General features: G+C 42.4%; 1 protein-coding gene across 3 annotated transcripts in view; it reads right to left on the bottom strand.

Annotated features, from left to right (window-relative positions):
* Positions 1 to 3,070: 3,070 nt before the first annotated feature.
* URB2 (URB2 ribosome biogenesis homolog) overlaps positions 3,071 to 20,797 on the bottom strand; it is a 139,141-nt gene continuing 121,414 nt past the window's right edge. For all 3 annotated transcript variants that reach the window (XM_077259447.1, XM_077259449.1, XM_077259448.1), the window contains 3 exons: positions 15,552 to 15,642; positions 7,971 to 8,098; positions 3,071 to 4,292 (listed from right to left, as the gene is read on the bottom strand). In XM_077259447.1, coding sequence (XP_077115562.1) covers positions 4,095 to 4,292; positions 7,971 to 8,098; positions 15,552 to 15,642 — 417 coding nt within the window. In that variant the 3' untranslated portion in view covers positions 3,071 to 4,094. The remainder of the gene's footprint in view (positions 4,293 to 7,970; positions 8,099 to 15,551; positions 15,643 to 20,797) is intronic.

Genomic DNA, 20,797 nt, shown 5'->3' with positions numbered 1-20,797 from the left:
AGACTTGAGAGCCAGCTACCAATTAAGTAAATCAGGTTATGTGCATCTCTGTAATGAGGAGGGATGTTGTCTAATGACATCAAAACCCTATATAAGGTGTGCTTAATTATTAGGCAACTTCCTTTCCTTTGGCAAAATGGGTCAGAAGAGATTTGACAGGCTCTGAAAAGTCCAAAATTGGGAGATGCCTTGCAGAGGGATGCAGCAGTCTTGAAATTTCCAAACTTTTGAAGCGTGCTTATGAACAATCAAGCGTTTCATGGTAAATAGCCAACAGGGTCACAAGAAGCGTGTTGGGCAAAAAAGGTGCAAAGTAACTGCCCATGAATTGAAGAAAATCAAGCGTGAAGCTGCCAAGATGCCATTTGCCACCAGTTTTGCCATATTTCAGCGCTGCAACGTTACCGGAGTAACAAAAAGCACAAGGTGTGCGATACTCAGGGACATGGCCAAGGTAAGGAAGGCTGAAAAACGACCAACTTTGAACAAGAAACATAAGATAAAACGTCAAGACTGGGCCAAGAAATATCTTAAGACTGACTTTTCAAAGGTTTTATGGACTGATGAAATGAGAGTGACTCTTGATGGGCCAGAGACTGGATCAGTAAAGGGCAGAGAGCTCCACTCCGACTCAGATGCCAGCAAGGTGGAGGTGGGGCACTGGCATGGGCTGGTATCATCAAAGATAACGTGTGCGACCTTTTCGGGTTGAGGATGGAGTGAAGCTCAACTCCCTGACCTACTGGCAGTTTCTGGAAGACAACTTCTTCAAGCAGTGGTACAGGAATAAGTCGGTATCTTTCAAGAAAAACATGATTTTCATGCAGGACAATGCTCCATCACATGCCTCCAACTACTCCACAGAGTGGCTATCCAGTAAAGGTCTCAAAGAAGAAAAAATAATGACATGGCCCCTTTGTTCACCTGATCTGAACCCCATAGAGAACCTGTGGTCCCTCATAAAATGTGAGCTCTACATGGAGGGAAAACAGTCCACCTCTCGGAACAGTCTGGGAGGCTGTGGTGGCTACTGCACGCAATGTTGATCGTAAACAGATCAAGCAACTGACAATCTTGAAGTGTTAGGGCTAGCGGAACGCACCAAATTAAAAGAGAGATGGTATAAGGTGCGTTCGCAGCCCGGGGTCCACCGTGCTGAGATGGAACCTGCTGCTGAGTAATGACGGACTATATGGCGGTACAATGTGGATACACACACGGGTTAACTTCACCCTGTGTGAAGGAAGCAAACCCTGTTGTGTCACAGGGCCGCGATACCACACCAAGAGCGCAAGCAAGGAGTCTCAGGACTCTATCCCAAGACACAGGATTAGAGTACGTTCAGACCACTTGTGCTCGACACTGCAACTGGGGTGTCAGAGTAACTGAAAATATAACAAATGCACAAGAGTGCGTGCTGTGCTGCTTTGGCAGACGCCACTAACCACCCAGACTTGGGATAGGAAAGCACTTTAACAGCGCCGCACTGGCAGCCACAGCAACTGACGCTGTATCGTTTGTTTAGTACTGATGGCTCTTGTTGGGCGCTAGATAGCAAACATCCACTTTAAACAAGCAGTCATACACAAGGGAGATGATTAATGAGCGACTTTCACACATCAACACACACACGATTTCAAGTATACACTAGCGCATGGCCGTGCGGCCATGCAAACCTTTTATAGCTGCAGCAAGTTCAGGACCTTCCTAGACGACCAATGAGAACTGCTACAGTAACTGAGCAACTTCAGGACCTTCCTAGAGGACCAATAGGAGCTACTGCAGTACCTGAGCATGTGACCCCAGACCTCCACTGAGAGGTCTTCCTTTGGGCATGCTCAGTAAGGGAAAAGCAGGACTTAGTCCCAGAAAGACCAGCTCGCTGCTAAACATTGCTTTCTACAAGGACAGAGCCTGGAAGGGCAGTAGTAACCAGTCGTCCAGTATCAGCCTGAGCTAGACGCTGGGACCGACGTCTCCGCTGAGCAGACTCTACTGGGGCTGGAGAAGAATGGGAGGCCGCAGCGGAGATGGTTTGAGATTCCCCCTGTGCAGAGGCGGGAGCTCGACACCTAACAGGAAGGCGATTGAGTGTCATCATAAAGGTGGCTATATTTGGTCACTAGTTTTTTTGGGTTTTGTTTTTGCATGTCAGAAATGTTTATTTCTAAATTTAGTGCAGTTATATTGGTTTAACTGGTGAAAATAAACAAGTGAGATGGGAATATATTTGGTTTTTATTAAGTTGCCTAATAATTCTGCACAGTAATAGTTACCTGCACAAACAGATATCCTTCTAAGATAGCCAAATCTAAAAAACAAAAAAACACTCCAACTTCCAAAAATATTAAGCTTTGATATTTAGGAGTTTTTTGGGTTGATTGAGAACATAGTTGTTGATCAATAATAAAAATAATCCTCTAAAATACAACTTGCCTAATAATTCTGCACACAGTGTAATATCAGATCGCTGATCTGATACTCTGCACTGCAGAGCATCAGATCAGCAATCTGACAGGCAGGTAAGGAGGTATGCCAGCACCTGCTCTTAAGGTACCGTTACACTAAACGACTTACCAACGATCACGACCAGCGATGCGATCGTTGGTAAGTCGTTGTGTGGTCGCTGGGGAGCTGTCACACAGACAGCTCTCTCCAGCGACCAACGATCAGAGGAACGACTTCGGCATAGTTGAAACTGTCTTCAACGATGCCGAAGTCCCCCTGCAGCACCCGGGTAACCAGGGTAAACATCGGGTTACTAAGTGCAGGGCCGCACTTAGTAACTCGATATTTACCATGGTTACCATTGTAAAAGTAAAAAAAAACAAAAACTACATACTCACCTTCTGATGTCTGTCACGTCCCCCGCCGGCGGCTTCCCTGCACTGAATGTGTCAGCGCCGGCCGGCCGTAAAGCAGAGCACAGCGGTGACGTCACCGCTGTGCTCTGCTTTAATGCCGGCGCTGACACATTCAGTGCAGGGAAGCCGCCGGCAGGGGACGTGACAGACATCAGAAGGTGAGTATGTAGTGTTTTTTTTTTTACTTTTACAATGGTAACCAGGGTAAATATCGGGTTACTAAGCGCGGCCCTGCGCTTAGTAACCCGATATTTACCCTGGTTACAAGTGAACACATCACTGGATCGGTGTCACACACACCGATCCAGCGATGACAGCGGGTGATCAGCGACGAAATAAAGTTCTGGACTTCTAGGTCCGACCAGCGATATCACACCGGGATCCAGATCGCTGCTGCGTGTCAAACACAATGAGATCGCTATCCAGGACGCTGCAACGTCACAAATCGTCGTCGTTCTCGCTGCAAAGTCGCTTAGTGTGAAGGTACCTTTAGCAGGCGCTTACAAACCACCTCCCTGCAGGACCTGGAAGGACCCCCAGCCATCTTGGAGCAGGGGGTCTCCATGGAGACCATCAGGACAATGCAAATCGCGTTGTCTCCCTGCGCGATGCTTCTCTATGCCACTGTCAATACAGACAACTGCATCAGAATGGTTAAATGCCCACATACAACTGAAACCCACACCCGATCGCCACAGCGGTCAGCGTGAGGCCGTGCGATCGGTGCGTCGTACTAGTACTGTGGTTTGCGCGAACGTACCTCCCTCAGAGCAGTACTAGTATGGCGCATGTCGCAAAGGGGTTAAATAAATCACTTGAGCATAGAACAATCTAATCTAATCAGGAGTTGCTTAAGAAAGCAGCAGTTGCAAATACATTTGTCTGTTATGCATACAAAGCTTGGACCTTCATCTTTTTTCTACAGTAATGCAAATCATAATTACTTTATTAAATAAGCTCGTATTAAACAATTTCTATTATTTAAACACATTTTCTGCTTTATACCATAATCATATTCTGCAATGAGGTAAAAGATGGTTTTTAATTTCTCTCTCATATATACATGCTGGGGCAAATTTCACTGACAATGAATAAGCCTAGAAGAAAGTTTTTGGAGAGTGGGTGGAAAATTGAGTGCTTGTAATCCTCCATGTCCATGCAGATGTTGTCCTAGCCTGGATTTAAATTCACCAGTGTTGCAAATATCCAGACCTAACCACTGAGCCACCGTTACGCTGTATATTTTCCTTCTTCTTGATTCTTTGTCTTGTAGTGGGAAGAATAATCAAGGTACAATTCTTTAAATACTTCTCGTGCTCCAATTTGTAAGGATGCATTTAAGAACTTAACATCGCGATCAATACAAAGATCCAAGATATGAAATATTCCTTCTGTCAGACACTTTTTAACTTCAGGTTGAAGTGTCACCTATACGAAAACAAAACAAAAAGGGTTTACATTCCAAAAGTTGATAAGAAACAGTCATCTTTTGTAAAATGCTACTAATTAAATAGTACATCCTGTGTTGGGTCACTATGTATATAGTGCAAGCTCAGGAGCGGCGCCCGAACCATTTCTGATTGTGACAGTATCTTCCTTCTGTCAATCACTGACAGCATCATTTAAATTTTGCAATTGCAGGGTGCCAGCGGTTACTTTTTACCACGTTAAAAATAAACTCAAAGAAATTATGAAACTAAAAACTAAACATATTTGTTACTGCCTTTTCCATACAAATCCAATTCATCGAAATAAGCATAAAGAGAAAAATAAATAAAAAAGCAAGAACTATTTGCTTTTCTGTTGCCATTCCTATCTTTAAACAAGAAAACAAAAATGCAATAAAATGCAATCAAATAGCTATATGTATCACACATTGATAGAAATGCAAATGGCAGCTGGCCATACAAGACAACACCTCACACAGGTCCATCGATTGAAAAATTGTGACCCTAATCAATTTTTTTTTCTTACAAAGAATGGCCTTTATTTTTTGATCGCTTTTTATTCCGATTTTTGTGAGGCAGAATGACCAAAAACCAGCTATTCATGAATTTCTTTTGTGGGGGGGCAATTATACCGTTCTGCGTTTGGTAAAAGTGATAAAGCAATTTTATTCTTCGGGTCAGTACGATTACAGCAATACCTCATTTATATCATTTTTATGTTTTGGCGCTTTTTACACGATAAAAACTATTTTATAGAAAAAATAATTATTTTTGCATCGCTTTATTCTGAGGACTATAACTTTTTTTATTTTTTCGCTGATGTTGCTGTATAGCGGCTCATTTTTTGCGGGACAAGATGACGTCTTCAGCGGTACCATGGATATTTATATCTGTCTTTTTGATCACGTGTTATTCCACTTTTTGTTCAGCGGTATGATAAAGCGTTTTTTGCCTCTTTTTTTACTGCGTTCACTGAAGGGGTTAACTAGCGGGACATTTTTATAGGTGGGGTCTTTACAGACGTGGCGATACTAAATATGTGTACTTTTATTGTTTATTATTTAGATAAAGAAATGTATTTATGGGAATATATATATATATATATATATATATATATATATATATATATATATATATATATATATATATATATATATATTTTTTTTTTTATTTATTTATTTTTTTTCTCCTTTATTTAGGATTTTTTTTTTTAACACATGTGAATATTTTTTTTTTACTTTATAACATTGCCCCGGGGGGATGGCATCATGTTATAGGGTCAGATCGCTGATCTGACACTTTGCAGAGCACTGTGTCAGATCAGCGTTCTGACATGGAGGGCTGCAGGCTTACCAGCGCTGGCTCTGAGCTGGCGCTGATAAGCCACCTCCCTGCGGGACCCGGATGTAGCCCCGCGGCCATTTTGGATCTGGGGCCTGCAGGGAGGAGACGCTTGGTACAAGGTGAGCACATCGCCTTGTACCGAGGGTCTCAGGGAAGTACGCAGGGAGCCCCCCTCCCTGCGAGATGCTTCCCTGTGCCGTCGGAACACTGTGATCATGTTTGATCGCAGTGTGCCGGGGGTTAATGTGCCAGGAGCAGTCCGTGACCGCTCCTGACACATAGTGCCGGATGTCAGCTGTGATAGTCAGCTGACACCCGGCCGCGATCCCCCCGTTAGCGCGGCTGATTGCGCTGGACGTACTATCAAGTCACTGGGAATTAAGTCCCAGGTCACCTCGACTGGATAGTATGTCCAATGGGATTAAGGTGAAACAGGTTTTGTAAGTTAAAGATGGACCTCTTAACTACAGACACAACAGTCCAAAACTGAGGTCTATCATTTACAGCAGTTTGTGACAATATTCACCCCCTTGGCTTTTTACCTATTTTGTTACATAGGTAATCCGATTTGTGTATTATGTGTATTATGCATCAGCACTAAATAGTCTAAGTTGGTGAAGTGAAGTGAGAAAAATAAAGGCATAAATTAAATTTCTAGGAGCAAATAAGTAAAAATTGGCATGTGCATATGTATTCAACATTTTTGCTATGAAGCCTCTAAAAATTTCAGATGGAATAAATTACCTTCATAAGTCACATGCTTAGTGAAAGGAAGTCCACCTGTGTACATTCTATTCTTACATGGTCTTTAAGTATATACACACCTTTTCTGAAAGTACACAGAGGCTGCAACACCACTAAGCAAGAGATACCACTAACCATACAACCCCAGAGGCAACACAGAGATCAACAGTAAACTTGAAGGAGATGCAGAGTTCCCAAGGAGAGACTGGCGTATCTGTCCAGATGACACTCCATAGAGGTGGCCTTTATGGAAGAGTGAGCAGGAAAAAGACTTTACTTACACACAAAAATTGTAAGGTACTTTTTGATTTTGCCAAAAGACATGTGGGAAACTCCGCAAATCACCCTTTGGGCCACCAAGGTAAATGCTATGTCTGGCAACAAACCAACACAGTTCATCACCCCAAGACCATCTTCCCCACAGTGAAACATGGTGGTGGCAACATCATGCTGTCGGGATGTTTTTCAGCAGTAGGGACAGGGAAAATGGTTTAAGTCCGGGAGAAGATAGATGGTGTGACATACAGAATATTCTTGAACAAAACCCGTTTCAGTCTGTCAGTGATTTGATAATGTTACGGAAGTTTACCTTCCAACAAGACAATGACCCAAAGCATACTGCTAAAGCAGCACTCAAGTGGTTTAAGAGGAAATGTGTACATTTTTTGGAGTTGCCTAGTCAACGCACAGACCTTAATCAAATTGAGAATCTGTGGTCAGACTTGAAGATTGCTGTTCACCAGAGGAAACCATCCAACTTGAAGGAGCTGGAACCATTTTGCAGTGAGGAATTGTCAAAAATCCCAGTGGCAAGATATGAAAAGCTCAGAGACTTATCCACAGCGACTTACAGCAGTAATTACTGCAAAACGAGGCTCTACAAAGTACTGACTTTAGTTATGCCCATTGCCCAGTTTTCAGTTGTTACATCGTATTTGTTGTTTGCTTCACAAAAAAAGAAAACCAAATGTTCACAGTTGTAGGCATATTCTTTACATGAACTGATGCAAACCATCACAAAAAAAAAAAAAAAGAGTGGAATTCCAGGTTGTGAGGTAGGAAAACACAAAAAATGCCAAAGGTGTGAATACTTTTTGCTAGCTACAGTAGATTTACCGGTATATGTATTTCAGCAGAGGTGCTCGATTACTCGAGACATACACACAGTTGACTTTTGTGTACAATGCATTAAAACTTATTCAGAGCCATGTTCATATTGTCTATAGTATAGAAAGGACATCTTTGTTAGGCCACAGTCAGAAGGCCATAGATCCTCTCACCTGAGAGAATTGGGCCAACTGTGCAAATTACACTTTGATCAGAGTTTGATCAGAAAGAAAGCATAGCGCTATCCCGTTCTCTCAGATGAGAGAATCGCTGCACACTGAGGAAAAGGAAAACAAAATTTCTCCATTCTGAGAGTCTACGGAAATCTGACTGCACTCAGATGCCATCTGAGTGCAGTCTGATATTTATTACGCACCCATAGACTTGAATGAGTGGCATCCAAATTCAAAATTGAAGTCACAGCGAGTTCTTAGTCAAAGTGAAGTAAGATAAGCAGTTATACCTTTTGTAGTTCATGTATATATCGTGAAACCATGAAAGTAGAAAACACCGTGAATTCCTCAGTCTTTGCAGCAATGTAAGTGTACATTCTTTCTACTAATTTGGCACATTTTTGAACATAGGTGGCACCTGTAAAACATAAGAATTAAAAGGTGAACTAAACTTATTGAATAGTATAGTAGGTACAACTCTATTAGCTGCAAATGCACAGAATTTATAACTTGCCACTGATTAACATGACATGCAAAGCAAAGGAACTTTGTGCAAGCTACATTTAATTCTTTCACTGTCAAATTGGTAATAAGTCATGACATGACCCCTCCCTTCTCACCCAGTTTTTTTTTCCTTTCTGACAGATCCCGATTTTTTAAATCTGACGTGTCAAGTTTATTTGGTAATAACTTTAGGAAGCTTCTTCGATTCCAGTAATATGGAGACAGTTTACTAGTGTCATATTGATCTTTAGGTCAGTATATTTAGGCCAATATCAGAATTGAGCAAAAAGATACGCAAGATTCTGGAACAGCAACCAGATCAGTAAATTGTGGTCTTGGGAAACGAGCCTGTCACCTCCTCCACTCTGCAGAGCCTATTTTGACTAGGAGACCATCATGAGTGCGTCGTGCTGCAACATAATGAGATTGATGGAAACAAAAATCCCAGTTGCATTCTAGATGGCCAGGGTGGCGACACTGGTGGTGACCCACCCTATAAAAAAAAAAGCCGACTCCAAAAAACATGAGAACAATAGGAGAATAAGGGGTATCAGACTAATGTAGTACAAACATGTACAAATTTATTACAGTATTATTAATATAAAAAGACAATAGGATTAAGTGGAGAGCTACTTAGACAAACATGTGACGGGGCAATACATAGTAAGTAGAAAAGTAATAGGACATCACCTGTATGCTGAAGAAATAAAGCAAAGAGAATACAATGATATTAAGAGGTGCACCCTGGTAAGACCTGTCCAATACATGAAAGTGCATAAGAAGGCTTCTTGCCCAGAGGGAAACCAAGTGGATTGTTACTTTAGATCAGTGTTCCCCAACTCCGGTCCTCAAGAGCCACTAACAGGCCATGTATTCAGGATTTCCTTAGTATTGCACAGGTGATGGAATTCTTGCCTGTCCAGGTAAAGCAATTATCACCTGTGCAATACTAAGGAAATCCTGAAAACATGACCTGTTGGTGGCCTTTGAGGACCGGAGTAGGGGAACACTGCTTTAGATACTATGGCCCCCCCATGGGCCTCAATGAGTTCCTCAGTTACGCTTCTTTCTTATAATATTTTCATTTGTATATTCAATAAGCCTTACATTTGGTCCGCAATCCCTTTTGTCCACCTTAACCTCCTTAGTCCAGATGTTTTGATTTGAACCACGTTTTTATAGACTCATTTCTTATTTATTTTTGTTATTCATTGTTTCGAGCAGGGGAGGGCAATTAATTTTCCCGAGAGGCCACATGATAGACCGCATCTGTTGTGGAGGGCCGAACCAATAGGTCAAAATTAATTCTGCTCAATATTAATATCGATATATTATAATTATATTGATAATTTTATTAATATTCATTGTATCACTTAATATTGAGCAGAATAAAGTATACTGACATCCCCCTATATATCGTTTGAACCAGAGAACAGCCCCTTCTGTATATCGTATGAGCAATCCAACAGCCCCTTATATGTAGCATGAGCCCCACACAGCCTCTCCATATACACTGCATGAGCCCTACACTGCCTCCCTATACAGAATGCATGTCTCCCCCATAGCCTCCCCATGTGCAGCATGTCGCCCCATATGCAGCATCTCACCCCCATATGCAGCACCATGTGTACCTTGTCACCCCCATGTGCAGCACCATGTCACCACCATGTGCAGCACCATGTCACGGCCATATGCAGCACCATGTCACCCCCATGGTAAGCATCATGTAATCACCATCTGCAGCATTATGTCACCACCATGTGCAGCACCATGTCAGCTCCCCCTCCATGTGGACAACCTTGTGCAGAACCATGTCTCCTCCCATGTGCAGCACCTTGTTAACCCCTTATGTGCAGCACCATGTGCAGAACAATGTCTCCCCCCATGTGCAGAACCATATCTCCCCCCATGTATAGAACCATGTCTCCCCCAATGTGCAGAACAATGTTTCCCTCCATGTGCAGCACCATGTCACCCCCCCATGTGCATCACTATGTGCAGAACCATGTCTCCTACCCATGTGCGAAGTAATGGTGTGCACTCAGGTCAAGAACAGGGAGGTGCTGGTGGAACAGACCATGTGGTCCCAATAGTCATGTACTGGAAATCACCGCACACTCAGAACCGGTATGATGCAAAAATATTACACAAGTTTATTGTGTTCACAGTCAATGTTGCCACAAAAGAAAACGTGCTGACAGAAACCCAAAGTTTCGACCCTCCCGGGTCTTATTCATGGGGTTACTACGGAAAACAAAGAGCTAATATCAGAATTAAATCTGGTAACATCGACAGAGGCAAAGAAGATGTAACGTGAGAATAAGTTAAATCATAATATATACACACACACACACACACACACACACACACCAAAAAATAAAAAAAACTGGACAAGCAATAATGATATTTACAAATATATACAGATATAAATACAAAGGGAGAGGAGCCAGAGATGGTAAGAGACTAACATTTTATTAATATTTGATTCAAAGATACATGTGACATTAACCTGAATAGGGGATGTTGGAGATAAAGGATGTCATATAAGCTAGTTACCTTATTTTACAATTAGACACATAAGAGTGGCAGACGTAGAGTAGGAGCAAAGATCCCTTGGCGTATAAATTGTCACTGTGATAGATGATAGAACAAAGTTACATAGGGATAAGTGCGAACAGAATATGTAGGGCATCTAGATGTAGTGTGCAAGTAGGGTCCCCTGGCATAAAGAATGTGGATGGTAATTATGGAGGGGAGGTATAGTGGGAGAGGCATGGGATATAGGGTGGAGTGTTATGCCTTATAGCAGTGATTTTCAACCTTTTTTGAGCTGCGGCACACTTTTTATACTTAAAAAATCCCGGGGCACACCACCAACCAAAATGGCACAAAATGACACTAAAACAGTACATATTCTACATATAGTTAATAATATAGATTCTAAATGTATTTATACTCACTCAGTGTGAAACCTGGGCCTGTTTCGATAAACACAAAAGGGATATCCTGGCAGGAATGGTGGAAAGACACACACAAAGCTCTTCCTCAACAGTTCTCAGTCTCTCCCTGTTTTTAGTTTTTATCGCAGTCAAGCTTGAGAAGCCCAGCTCACATAGATATGTGGTCGAAAATGGGAGCAATGTCAAAATAGCTTTGTTGGCCAGAATGGGGAACTCCTTGGAGTGGTACTGTGCAGTGTATATATACAGGGGAGAGGTACTGTGCGGTGTATATAAACAGGGGAGAGGTACTGTGCTGTGTATATATACAGGGGAGAGGTACTGTGCTGTGTATATATACAGGGGAGAGGTACTGTGCTGTGTATATATACAGGGGAGAGGTACTGTGCTGTGTATATATACAGGGGAGAGGTGCTGTGCAGTGTATATATACAGGAGGAGAGGTACTGTGTGGTATATATACAGGGGAGAGGTACTGTGCAGTGTATATATACAGGGGAGAGGTACTGTGCTGTGTATATATACAGGGGAGAGGTGCTGTGCAGTGTATATATACAGGAGGAGAGGTACTGTGCAGTGTATATATACAGGGGAGAGGTACTGTGCTGTGTATATATACAGGGGAGAGGTACTGTGCTGTGTATATATACAGGGGAGAGGTGCTGTGCAGTGTATATATACAGGAGGAGAGGTACTGTGTGGTATATATACAGGGGAGAGGTACTGTGCAGTGTATATATACAGGGGAGAGGTACTGTGCGGTGTATATATACAGGGGAGAGGTACTGTGCTGTGTATATATACAGGGGAGAGGTGCTGTGCAGTGTATATATACAGGAGGAGAGGTACTGTGCGGTGTATATATACAGGAGGAGAGGTACTGTGCGGTGTATATATACAGGGGAGAGGTGCCGTGCAGTGTATATATACAGGAGGAGAGGTACTGTGCGGTGTATATATACAGGGGAGAGGTACTGTGCGGTGTATATATACACGGGAGAGGTACTTTGCTGTGTATATATACAGGGGAGAGGTACTGTGCAGTGTATATATACAGGGCAGGAGGAGTGGTACTGTGTGGTGTATATATACAGGAGGAGAGGTACTGTGTGGTGTATATATACAGGAGGAGAGGTACTGTGCGGTGTATATACACAGGGGAGAGGTACTGTGCAGTGTATATACTTCAACAGCCGCCCAGCCCAGGCCCCCAGCACCTGTCCTGTATATATATTATATACACTGTATCTATACAGGCTGCGCTGGGGGCCTGGGCTGGGCGGCTGCTGTAGTGTGTATATATATATATATATATATATATATATATATATATATATATATATATATATATATATATATATATATATATATATATATATATATATATATATATCAGCTGCAGCCGCCCAGCCCATGGCCGCCCCAGGTCACCCAGAGTAGACTGTCAGAACATACAACGATAGCATGGCACTCACTCAGGTGCCGGTAGGAGCTCCGGGAATCTGCCTGTGCCTGATAAGTTCAGCACTGCAGCAGCCAGGAGAGTAGAGCAGGAGAACTCTCCGCCCACAATGTCACGCTGGCTGTGTCCTTAACCCCTATGTGCCTGGCCCTGCACTGACTGAGAAGATGCTTGTGCCAGGCAGCGCAAATTGAAAGGGTAGAAAGGGTTAAAGCATAGTTTGGGGAACTTTCCCCGCGGCACACCAGACTATGTGTCGCGGCACACTAGTGTGCCGCGGAACACTGGTTGAAAATCACTACCTTATAGTACTACCGATCCCCACTGGTGTTATGGTGGTTGTCTAGTTGGTACTACATAGTTATCCTACAGTACTTAAAGGGTTACTGGTCCCCAAAGGTGCTATGGTGATGGTAGAACTGTAGGGGTTAGCATTATATAATGAACCTGTTACCTTGGCAAGGATTAAGACGGGGACACAGATTCCCAGTGAGGGACTGTCACGTCCTGGGTGGGCCTGTGGAAGACATTCTGTGATGTGGGATAATCTGCAGAGGCAGTGGTGGCGCAGCGGGGTGGGTTGGAGGAGAGTAGATACCTGTTATGCCTGGTTGTCCCATGTGAGCGGCGCTCCCGCGCCCTGCTGGATGTGACCTGTGAGAATGGGGGAGGCGGTCGGGGTTTAAGTGCCGCCGTGGGCACCGCCGTACTGGAAGTACGGCCCCTCAAACCGGAAGTGATGTGGCGCTCTGTGCTGGAGCTACCGCGCATGAGCAATAGGCGCTGCGTGTATGTGAGGGCATGTTGCCAGGAGATGGGTGTGCTCAGCTGCAGTCACATGCACCAATGGGAGCGCTGTGAATGTTTTCATCTGCCTCTATGTATGAGCCCGGGAGCGTGCTGTATGCGTCTATAAGTATATGCACGTATAAATAAAGATGTATACGTATATAGGTAAATTAGGAATGCCAGGGATGTTACTGGGCATGTATGAGTGGGACCCTTATAGAGGTAGGGTGGTCGGACCAGAGTGACAGAGCGTGGCATAACTGTATATAGAGGGAATGTATCCTATTAAACTGATAGATCCTAATAACCATCACAATAGCACCTTTGGGGACCAGTAAACCTTTAAGTACTGTAGGATAACTATGTAGTACCAACTAGACAACCACCATAACACCAGTGGGGATCGGTAGTACTATAAGGCATAACACTCCACCCTATATCCCATGTCTCTCCCACTATACCTCCCCTCCATAATTACCATCCACATTCTGTATGCCAGGGGACCCTACTTGCACACTACATCTAGATGCCCTACATATTCTGTTCACACTTATCCCTATGTAACTTTGTTCTATCATCTATCACAGTGACAATTTATACGCCAAGGGATCTTTGCTCCTACTCTACGTCTGCCACTCTTATATGTGTCTAATCGTAAAATAAGGTAACTAGCTTATATGACATCCTTTATCTCCAACATCCCCTATTCAGGTTAATGTCACATGTATCTTTGAATCGAATATTGTTGCTCTACAATGTTAGTCTCTTACCATCTCTGGCTCCTCTCCCTTTGTATTTATATCTGTATATATTTGTAAATATCATTAATGCTTGTCCACTTATCTTTATTTTTTGGTGTGTGTGTGTATATATATATATATATATATATATATATATATATATATATATATATATATATATATATATATTTATTAAGATGTAACGTGAGAATAAGCTAAATCATCTTTGCCTCGGTCGATGTTACCAGATTTAAATCAGATATTATCTCTTTGTTTTCCGTAGTAACCCCATGAATAAGACCAGGGAGGGTCGAAACGTTGGGTTTCTGTCAGCATGTTTTCTTTTGTGGCAACATTGACTGTGAACACAATAAACTTGTGTAATATTTTTGCATCATACCGGTTCTGAGTGTGCGGTGATTTCCAGTACATTCCTCCCCATGTGCAGAATCATGTGCAGCACCATGAAATGAGGTCATTGCATCAGCTGTTTCACACGCTGATTGGTAGAGGAAGTGGCCGGAGGCTGCTCCTCCACCAAAGGAGTCAGTGGCGCAGCGCAGAGCAGCATATGGAGACAACGAGCAGGCGGGCACAGTGCAGCCTGTGGACCTCTGGTTATCAGCCCCATGGCTGTCTCTTTCCCACGGGCTGCACTTTGCCCAGGTCTGGTTTAGAACCACCTGTGACCCATGGTGTTAACAGTGACCTTCTACTCTGCCCTTCTAGCTACTATCAATTCCAGAGACTCTCCTACACGGCATCCTGCAAATGTGCCTGCCTACATATACTTTTCTATGCTGATATAATGTGTCATGTTGTGATGGTTTGTTTTTTCTGCATTATCTGGTATCAGCTGGGTGTATACATCTTTCCTTTATCCAGTCCTTTTTGGGAACTTGCAATGTGCATTTATGATGCTGTGGCCGTACTGCTGCCTGCCGTATCCTGCGCTCGGCTGGACGTCTGTATGCCTTATACGCAAGCCCAGGGACCTGTCCCCTTCACTGTGCATGCGCAGTGACGTTTGACGCCTTGTGCAGACCCTGCAGTATAAAGCAGCACCCCTATAGGCAGACCCTGTAGTATAAGACAGCACCCCTATAGGCAGACCCTGTACTATAAGCATCATATGTTCTATAGGGGAGTAAACCTTGGAGAGTATCTTGTAGAGAAGGATCTGTGTGTACTTCTATATCAGACTTTACAAAGTGTGACCTCATCTGGAATATGCAGTTCAATTCTGGGCCCCAGTTCATAGAATGGATGTCCTAGCGTTAGGAAAGGTACAAAGAGGAGCCACTGATAAGGAGCATGGAGGATCTTCGTTAACAGGAGAGAATAATAGAATTACATTTATTTATTCTTTAGAGTTGTACACTAGTGTTTACCCTCATAATCTATAAAGAAAGTTACCTTTATCTCCTTTTTGTCGTCCCTCATGCATGACAGATGCAACCAATCTATGAAAACAGCTCAAGAATGTTGGAATCGACTTTAACATTACCTTAATGCACAAAGAAAAACAGAGAAAAATTTAGCAAGGGATTTAAAAAAAAAAAAAAAAAAAAAAACCCAAACAATTAGATTTAACACTATAAATTGTACTCCACTGAACAGTAGGAATAAAATCTTGAAGAAGGCTTAATCAACTACCTGCAGATTTCAACTTATAAGGCGCATGATGCGGAGAGCTCAAACCCACACATCGATACACTCGACTTCTAGTTCTCATAGCTAGCACCGCATCTAAAAAAAAACTGCACATTTTAGCAAAACTATATTATAGAGGCACATCACCATGATGAGGTCTGTAAGCGCTGTGAAATTAATGGCGCTATATATGCAAGTAAAATGAATAAACATCACAGTATTGAAATAAAGGTCTCATTCGTTCCTGCTGCCCGCCTAAACCTGTTGATTCTCTAGGAAATAAATCCGAGATGTAATGGGAAACAAAAATTTAACACATATGCAAATGTGTTTTTTTTTTCCTTACATCATGTTAAGCATTCGATTTCCTAGAGCTGTTCTTTTTTCTAAGCTGTATTGCTTACGCCCAACCATCTGAGGATACCATGGCTTCTGTGACAAAGCCTGTAACAAAGAGCAGCAAGAAAACAGCCGCTGCTAAAATTGAGCAGCATATTCTGTGAAAGAATGCATTATGGAGGCATGAAAGTGAGCTGTAGTTGATTTTACCCTGCTTCTCTCGATGGTGAAACGGACTTCAGTAGTACGGTGAAATGAATCATGCAATTCTGACATTGTTTTTTGGAAATATTTCTATGGCATTCACCGTGTGGCAAAAATGACCTAGAAATACAGTATGATCGCCCTCGTTGGTACTATTAAAGCATTACCAAACTTGTCCAGTTTTTCTTTCAATTTTTTTTACTGGTTAAAAAATAACCAAAACACAGAAATTTGTACTAAAAAAAAATATTTACGGTACTTGCATTGTCATTTACCGAGACCTGTAAGGTTTTCATTTTTCGGTAAATATAGCTACCAAAATAATATCAATGCGTTTTCAGCACTTTTTTTTTTTAAAACCACAATTTAGGCATTCTAAATTTTTTTCTGTTCACGCTGTTTAACCCCTTTGAGACGAAGGCTGTTTTCCCCTCAACGACCAGGCCAATTTTTACAATTCTGACCACTTTCACTTTATGAGGTAATAACTCTGGAACGCTTCAACGGATCCCGGTGATTCTCAGAACGTTTTCTTGTGACATATTGTACTTTACGACAGCAGTAAAATTTCTTCAATATGACTTGCATTTATTTGGGAAAAAAATCAAAATTCGTTGAAAATTTGGAAAATTTCACAATTTTTACTTCTATGCCCTTATATCAGAGTCATAGCGCACAAAACAGTTAATAAATAACATTTCCCACATGTCTACTTTACATCAGCACAATTTTTGAAACAATTTGTTTTTGTTAGGAAGTTATAAGGGTTAAAACTTGACCAGCGATTTCTCATTTTTACAACAAAATTTGAAAAACCATTTTTTTTTAGGGACCACCTCACATTTGAAGTGACTGAGAGGCCTATATGACAGAAAAAGACCAACATTGACACCATTTTAAAAACTGCACCCCTCAAGGTACTCAAAACCACATTCAAGAAGTTTATTAACCCTTCAGGTGCTTCACAGGAATTTTTCCCAAATAAACCATATTTTGAATTTCCATAAGGGTAACAGGAGAAAATGCTCCATACAATTTGTTGTGCAATTTTTCCTGTGTACACGATGATACCCCTTATGTGGGGGAATACTACTGTTTGGAAGAACGGAAGGGCTTGGAAAGGAAGAAGCGCCATTTGAATTTTTGAATGCAAATTTTTATGGAATAATTAGCAGACGCCATGTCACGTTTGAAGAGACACTAATGTGCCAAAACAGTGGAAACTCCCCACAAGGGACACTGTTTTGGAAGTTATACCCCTTTGGGACCTTATCTAGATGTGTATTGAGCACCTTGAACCCCCAGGTGCTTCACAGAAGTTTATAACGTTAAGCCGTGAAAAAAAAAAATTCTCACAAAAATCTTTTTTAGCTATAATTTTTGTATTTTCACAAGGGGAAAATGAGAAAATGGACCCCAAGGTATATTGTGCAATTTCTTCTGAGTTCACCGATACCCCATATGTGGTCGAAAACTACTTTTGAGGCACAGTGCAAAGCTCAGAAGGGAAGTAGCGCCATATTACAGTGCAGATTTTGCTGCACGGTGCCAGAAAGGCAGAGCCCCCATAAACGACCCCATTTTACTAATTAAAATTCATCTAGGGGTGCAGTGATTATATTGACACCACAGGTGTGTCACAGACTTTTCTACCATTGGGCAGTGAAGAAAAAATAAATTTACATTTTTACCACCAAGATTGTATGTTAGCCTCAAATTTTACATTTTCACACTGGGAAATGGGTAAAAATGACAACAGAATTTGTCCCACAATTTCTGCTGAATGTAGAAATACCCCATTATGTGGCTGTAGAGTACTACTTTGCCATACGGAGTCACTCGGGAGTGACAGATTGCTATTTGCCTCCTGAAACAGATTTTCCTAGACTAGTTTGTGGATTCCATATAAAGAGCCCTTAAGTGCTAGAAAAGCAGAATCCCCCCTCAAGTGACCCCATTTTGGAAACTATAACCCTTTGGGAATTTATCTACAGATGTAGTGACGATTTTGACTCCATGGGTGTTTTCCAGAAAGAGACAGCAGTGGATGTTGCAGAGTTAAAATTGCAAACTGCCGTTGCAGTCACCAGTAAATTATACCCAGCTCATGCTTCTGGAGACACGCACCTGTAAATTAGGCGGATGCTCATCACTACAGAAATGCCAGACATGTGGGCACTAAATGTCGTTTAGACACACTGGGGCTCAGAAGGGAGGGCACATTTGGATTTGGGAGTGGAGAATTTGCTGCATTTCTTTTGGCGGTGAGGAGCCATTTCGCTTTTCCACAGCCTTTGTGCTACCAGTAATGTGGAAGCCCACTATATTTCCATTAACCCCTTTCTGACCTCGGACGGGATAGTACGACCGAGGTCAGATCCCCCTCTGATGCAGGGCTCCGTGGTGAGGCCGCATCAAAGCCGGGACATGTCAACTGTTTTGAACAGCTGACATGTGCCCGCAATAGCGGCGGGTGAAATCGCGATTCACCTGCCGCTATTAACTAGTTAAATGCTGCTGTCAAACGCTGACAGCGGCATTTAACCGGCGCTTCCGGCCGGAAATGAGCGCATCGCAGACCCCCGTCACATGATCGGGGGTCAGCGATGCTTCTGCAGAGTAACCATAGAGGTCCTTGAGACCTCTATGGTTACTGATCCCGGATAGCTGTGAGCGCCACCCTGTGGTCTGTGCTCATAGCACACCTGCATTTCTGCTGCATAGCAGCGATCTGATGATCGCTGCTATGTAGCAGAGGTGATCGAGTTGTGCCAGCTTCTATTGAAACATGGCATAAGTAAAAAAAAAAAAAAAAATGTGAAAAAAAGTGAAAAAAAGTAAAAATAAAAATATAAAAAAGTTTAAATCACCCCCCCTTTCGCCCCATTCAAAATAAATCAATAATAAAAAAAATCAAACCTGCACATATTTGGTATCGCTGCATTTAGAATCGCCCGATCTATCAATAAAAAAAAGGATTAACCTGATCGCTAAACAGCGTAGCGAGAAAAAAAAATTTTAAGCACCAGAATTACTTTTTTTGGTTGCCGCAACATTGCATTAACCCCTTTCTGACATCTGACGTACTATCCCGTCGAGGTGGGGTGGGCCCGTATGACCACCGACGGGATAGTACGTCATACGCGATCGGCCGCGCTCACGGGGGGAGCGAAGCCGATCGCGGCCGGGTGTCAGCTGCATATCGCAGCTGACATCCGGTACTATGTGCCAGGAGCGGTCACGGACCGCCCCCGGCACATTAACCCCCGGCACGCGATCAAACATGATCGCGGTGTACCGGCGGTATAGGGAAGCATCGCGCAGGGAGGGGGCTCCCTGCGGGCTTCCCTGAGACCCCCGGAGCAACGCGATGTGATCGCGTTGCTCCGAGGGTCTCCTACCTCCCTCCTCGCCGCAGGTCCCGGATCCAAGATGGCCGCGGCATCCGGGTCCTGCAGGGAGGGAGGTGGCTTACAGAGTGCCTGCTCAGAGCAGGCGCTGGTAAGCCTGCAGCCCTGCACAGCAGATCGTCGATCTGACAGAGTGCTGTGCACACTGTCAGATCAATGATCTGTAATTTCCCCCCCTGGGACAAAGTAAAAAAGTTTAAAAAAAATTCCCCACGTGTGTAAAAAAAAAAAAAAAAAAAATATCCTAAATAAAGAAAAAAAAAAAATATTATTCCCATAAATACATTTCTTTAGCTAAATAAAATAAAAAAAACAATAAAAGTACACATATTTAGTATCGCCGCGTCAGTAACGACCCAACCTATAAAACTGCCCCATTAGTTTACTGAAGGGGTTAACACCGTAAGAAAAAAAAAAAAAAAAAACGAGGCAAAAAACAACGCTTTATTATCATACCGCCGAACAAAAAGTGGAATAACACGCGATCAAAAAGACTGATATAAATAACCATGGTACCGCTGAAAACGTCATCTTGTCCCGCAAAAAAGAGCCACCATACAGCATCATCAGCAAAAAAATAAAAAAGTTATAGTCCTGTGAATAAAGCGATACCAAAATAATTATTTTTTCTATAAAATAGTTTTTATCGTATAAAAGCGCCAAAACATAAAAAAAATGACATAAATGAGATATCGCTGTAATCGTACTGACCCGACGAATAAAACTGCTTTATCAATTTTACCAAACGCGGAACGGTATAAACGCCTCCCCCAAAAGAAATTCATGAATAGCTGGTTTTTGATCACTCTGCTTCACAAAAATCGGAATAAAAAGCGATCAAAAAATGTCACGTGTCCGAAAATGTTACCAATAAAAACGTCAACTCGTCCCGCAAAAAACAAGATCTCACATGACTGTGGACTCAAATATGGAAAAATTACAGCTCTCAAAATGTGGTAACGCAAAAAATATTTTTTGCAATGAAAAGCGTCTTTCAGTGTGTGACGGCTGCCAATCATAAAAATCCGCTAAAAAACCCGCTATAAAAGTAAATCA

Source organism: Ranitomeya variabilis, chromosome 4, assembly GCF_051348905.1.
Source record: "Ranitomeya variabilis isolate aRanVar5 chromosome 4, aRanVar5.hap1, whole genome shotgun sequence".
NCBI classification, from domain to species: Eukaryota; Metazoa; Chordata; class Amphibia; order Anura; family Dendrobatidae; genus Ranitomeya; species Ranitomeya variabilis.
The sequence above is the reverse complement of the archived record's forward strand: the minus strand, read 5'-3'. Positions and strand labels throughout refer to the sequence as shown.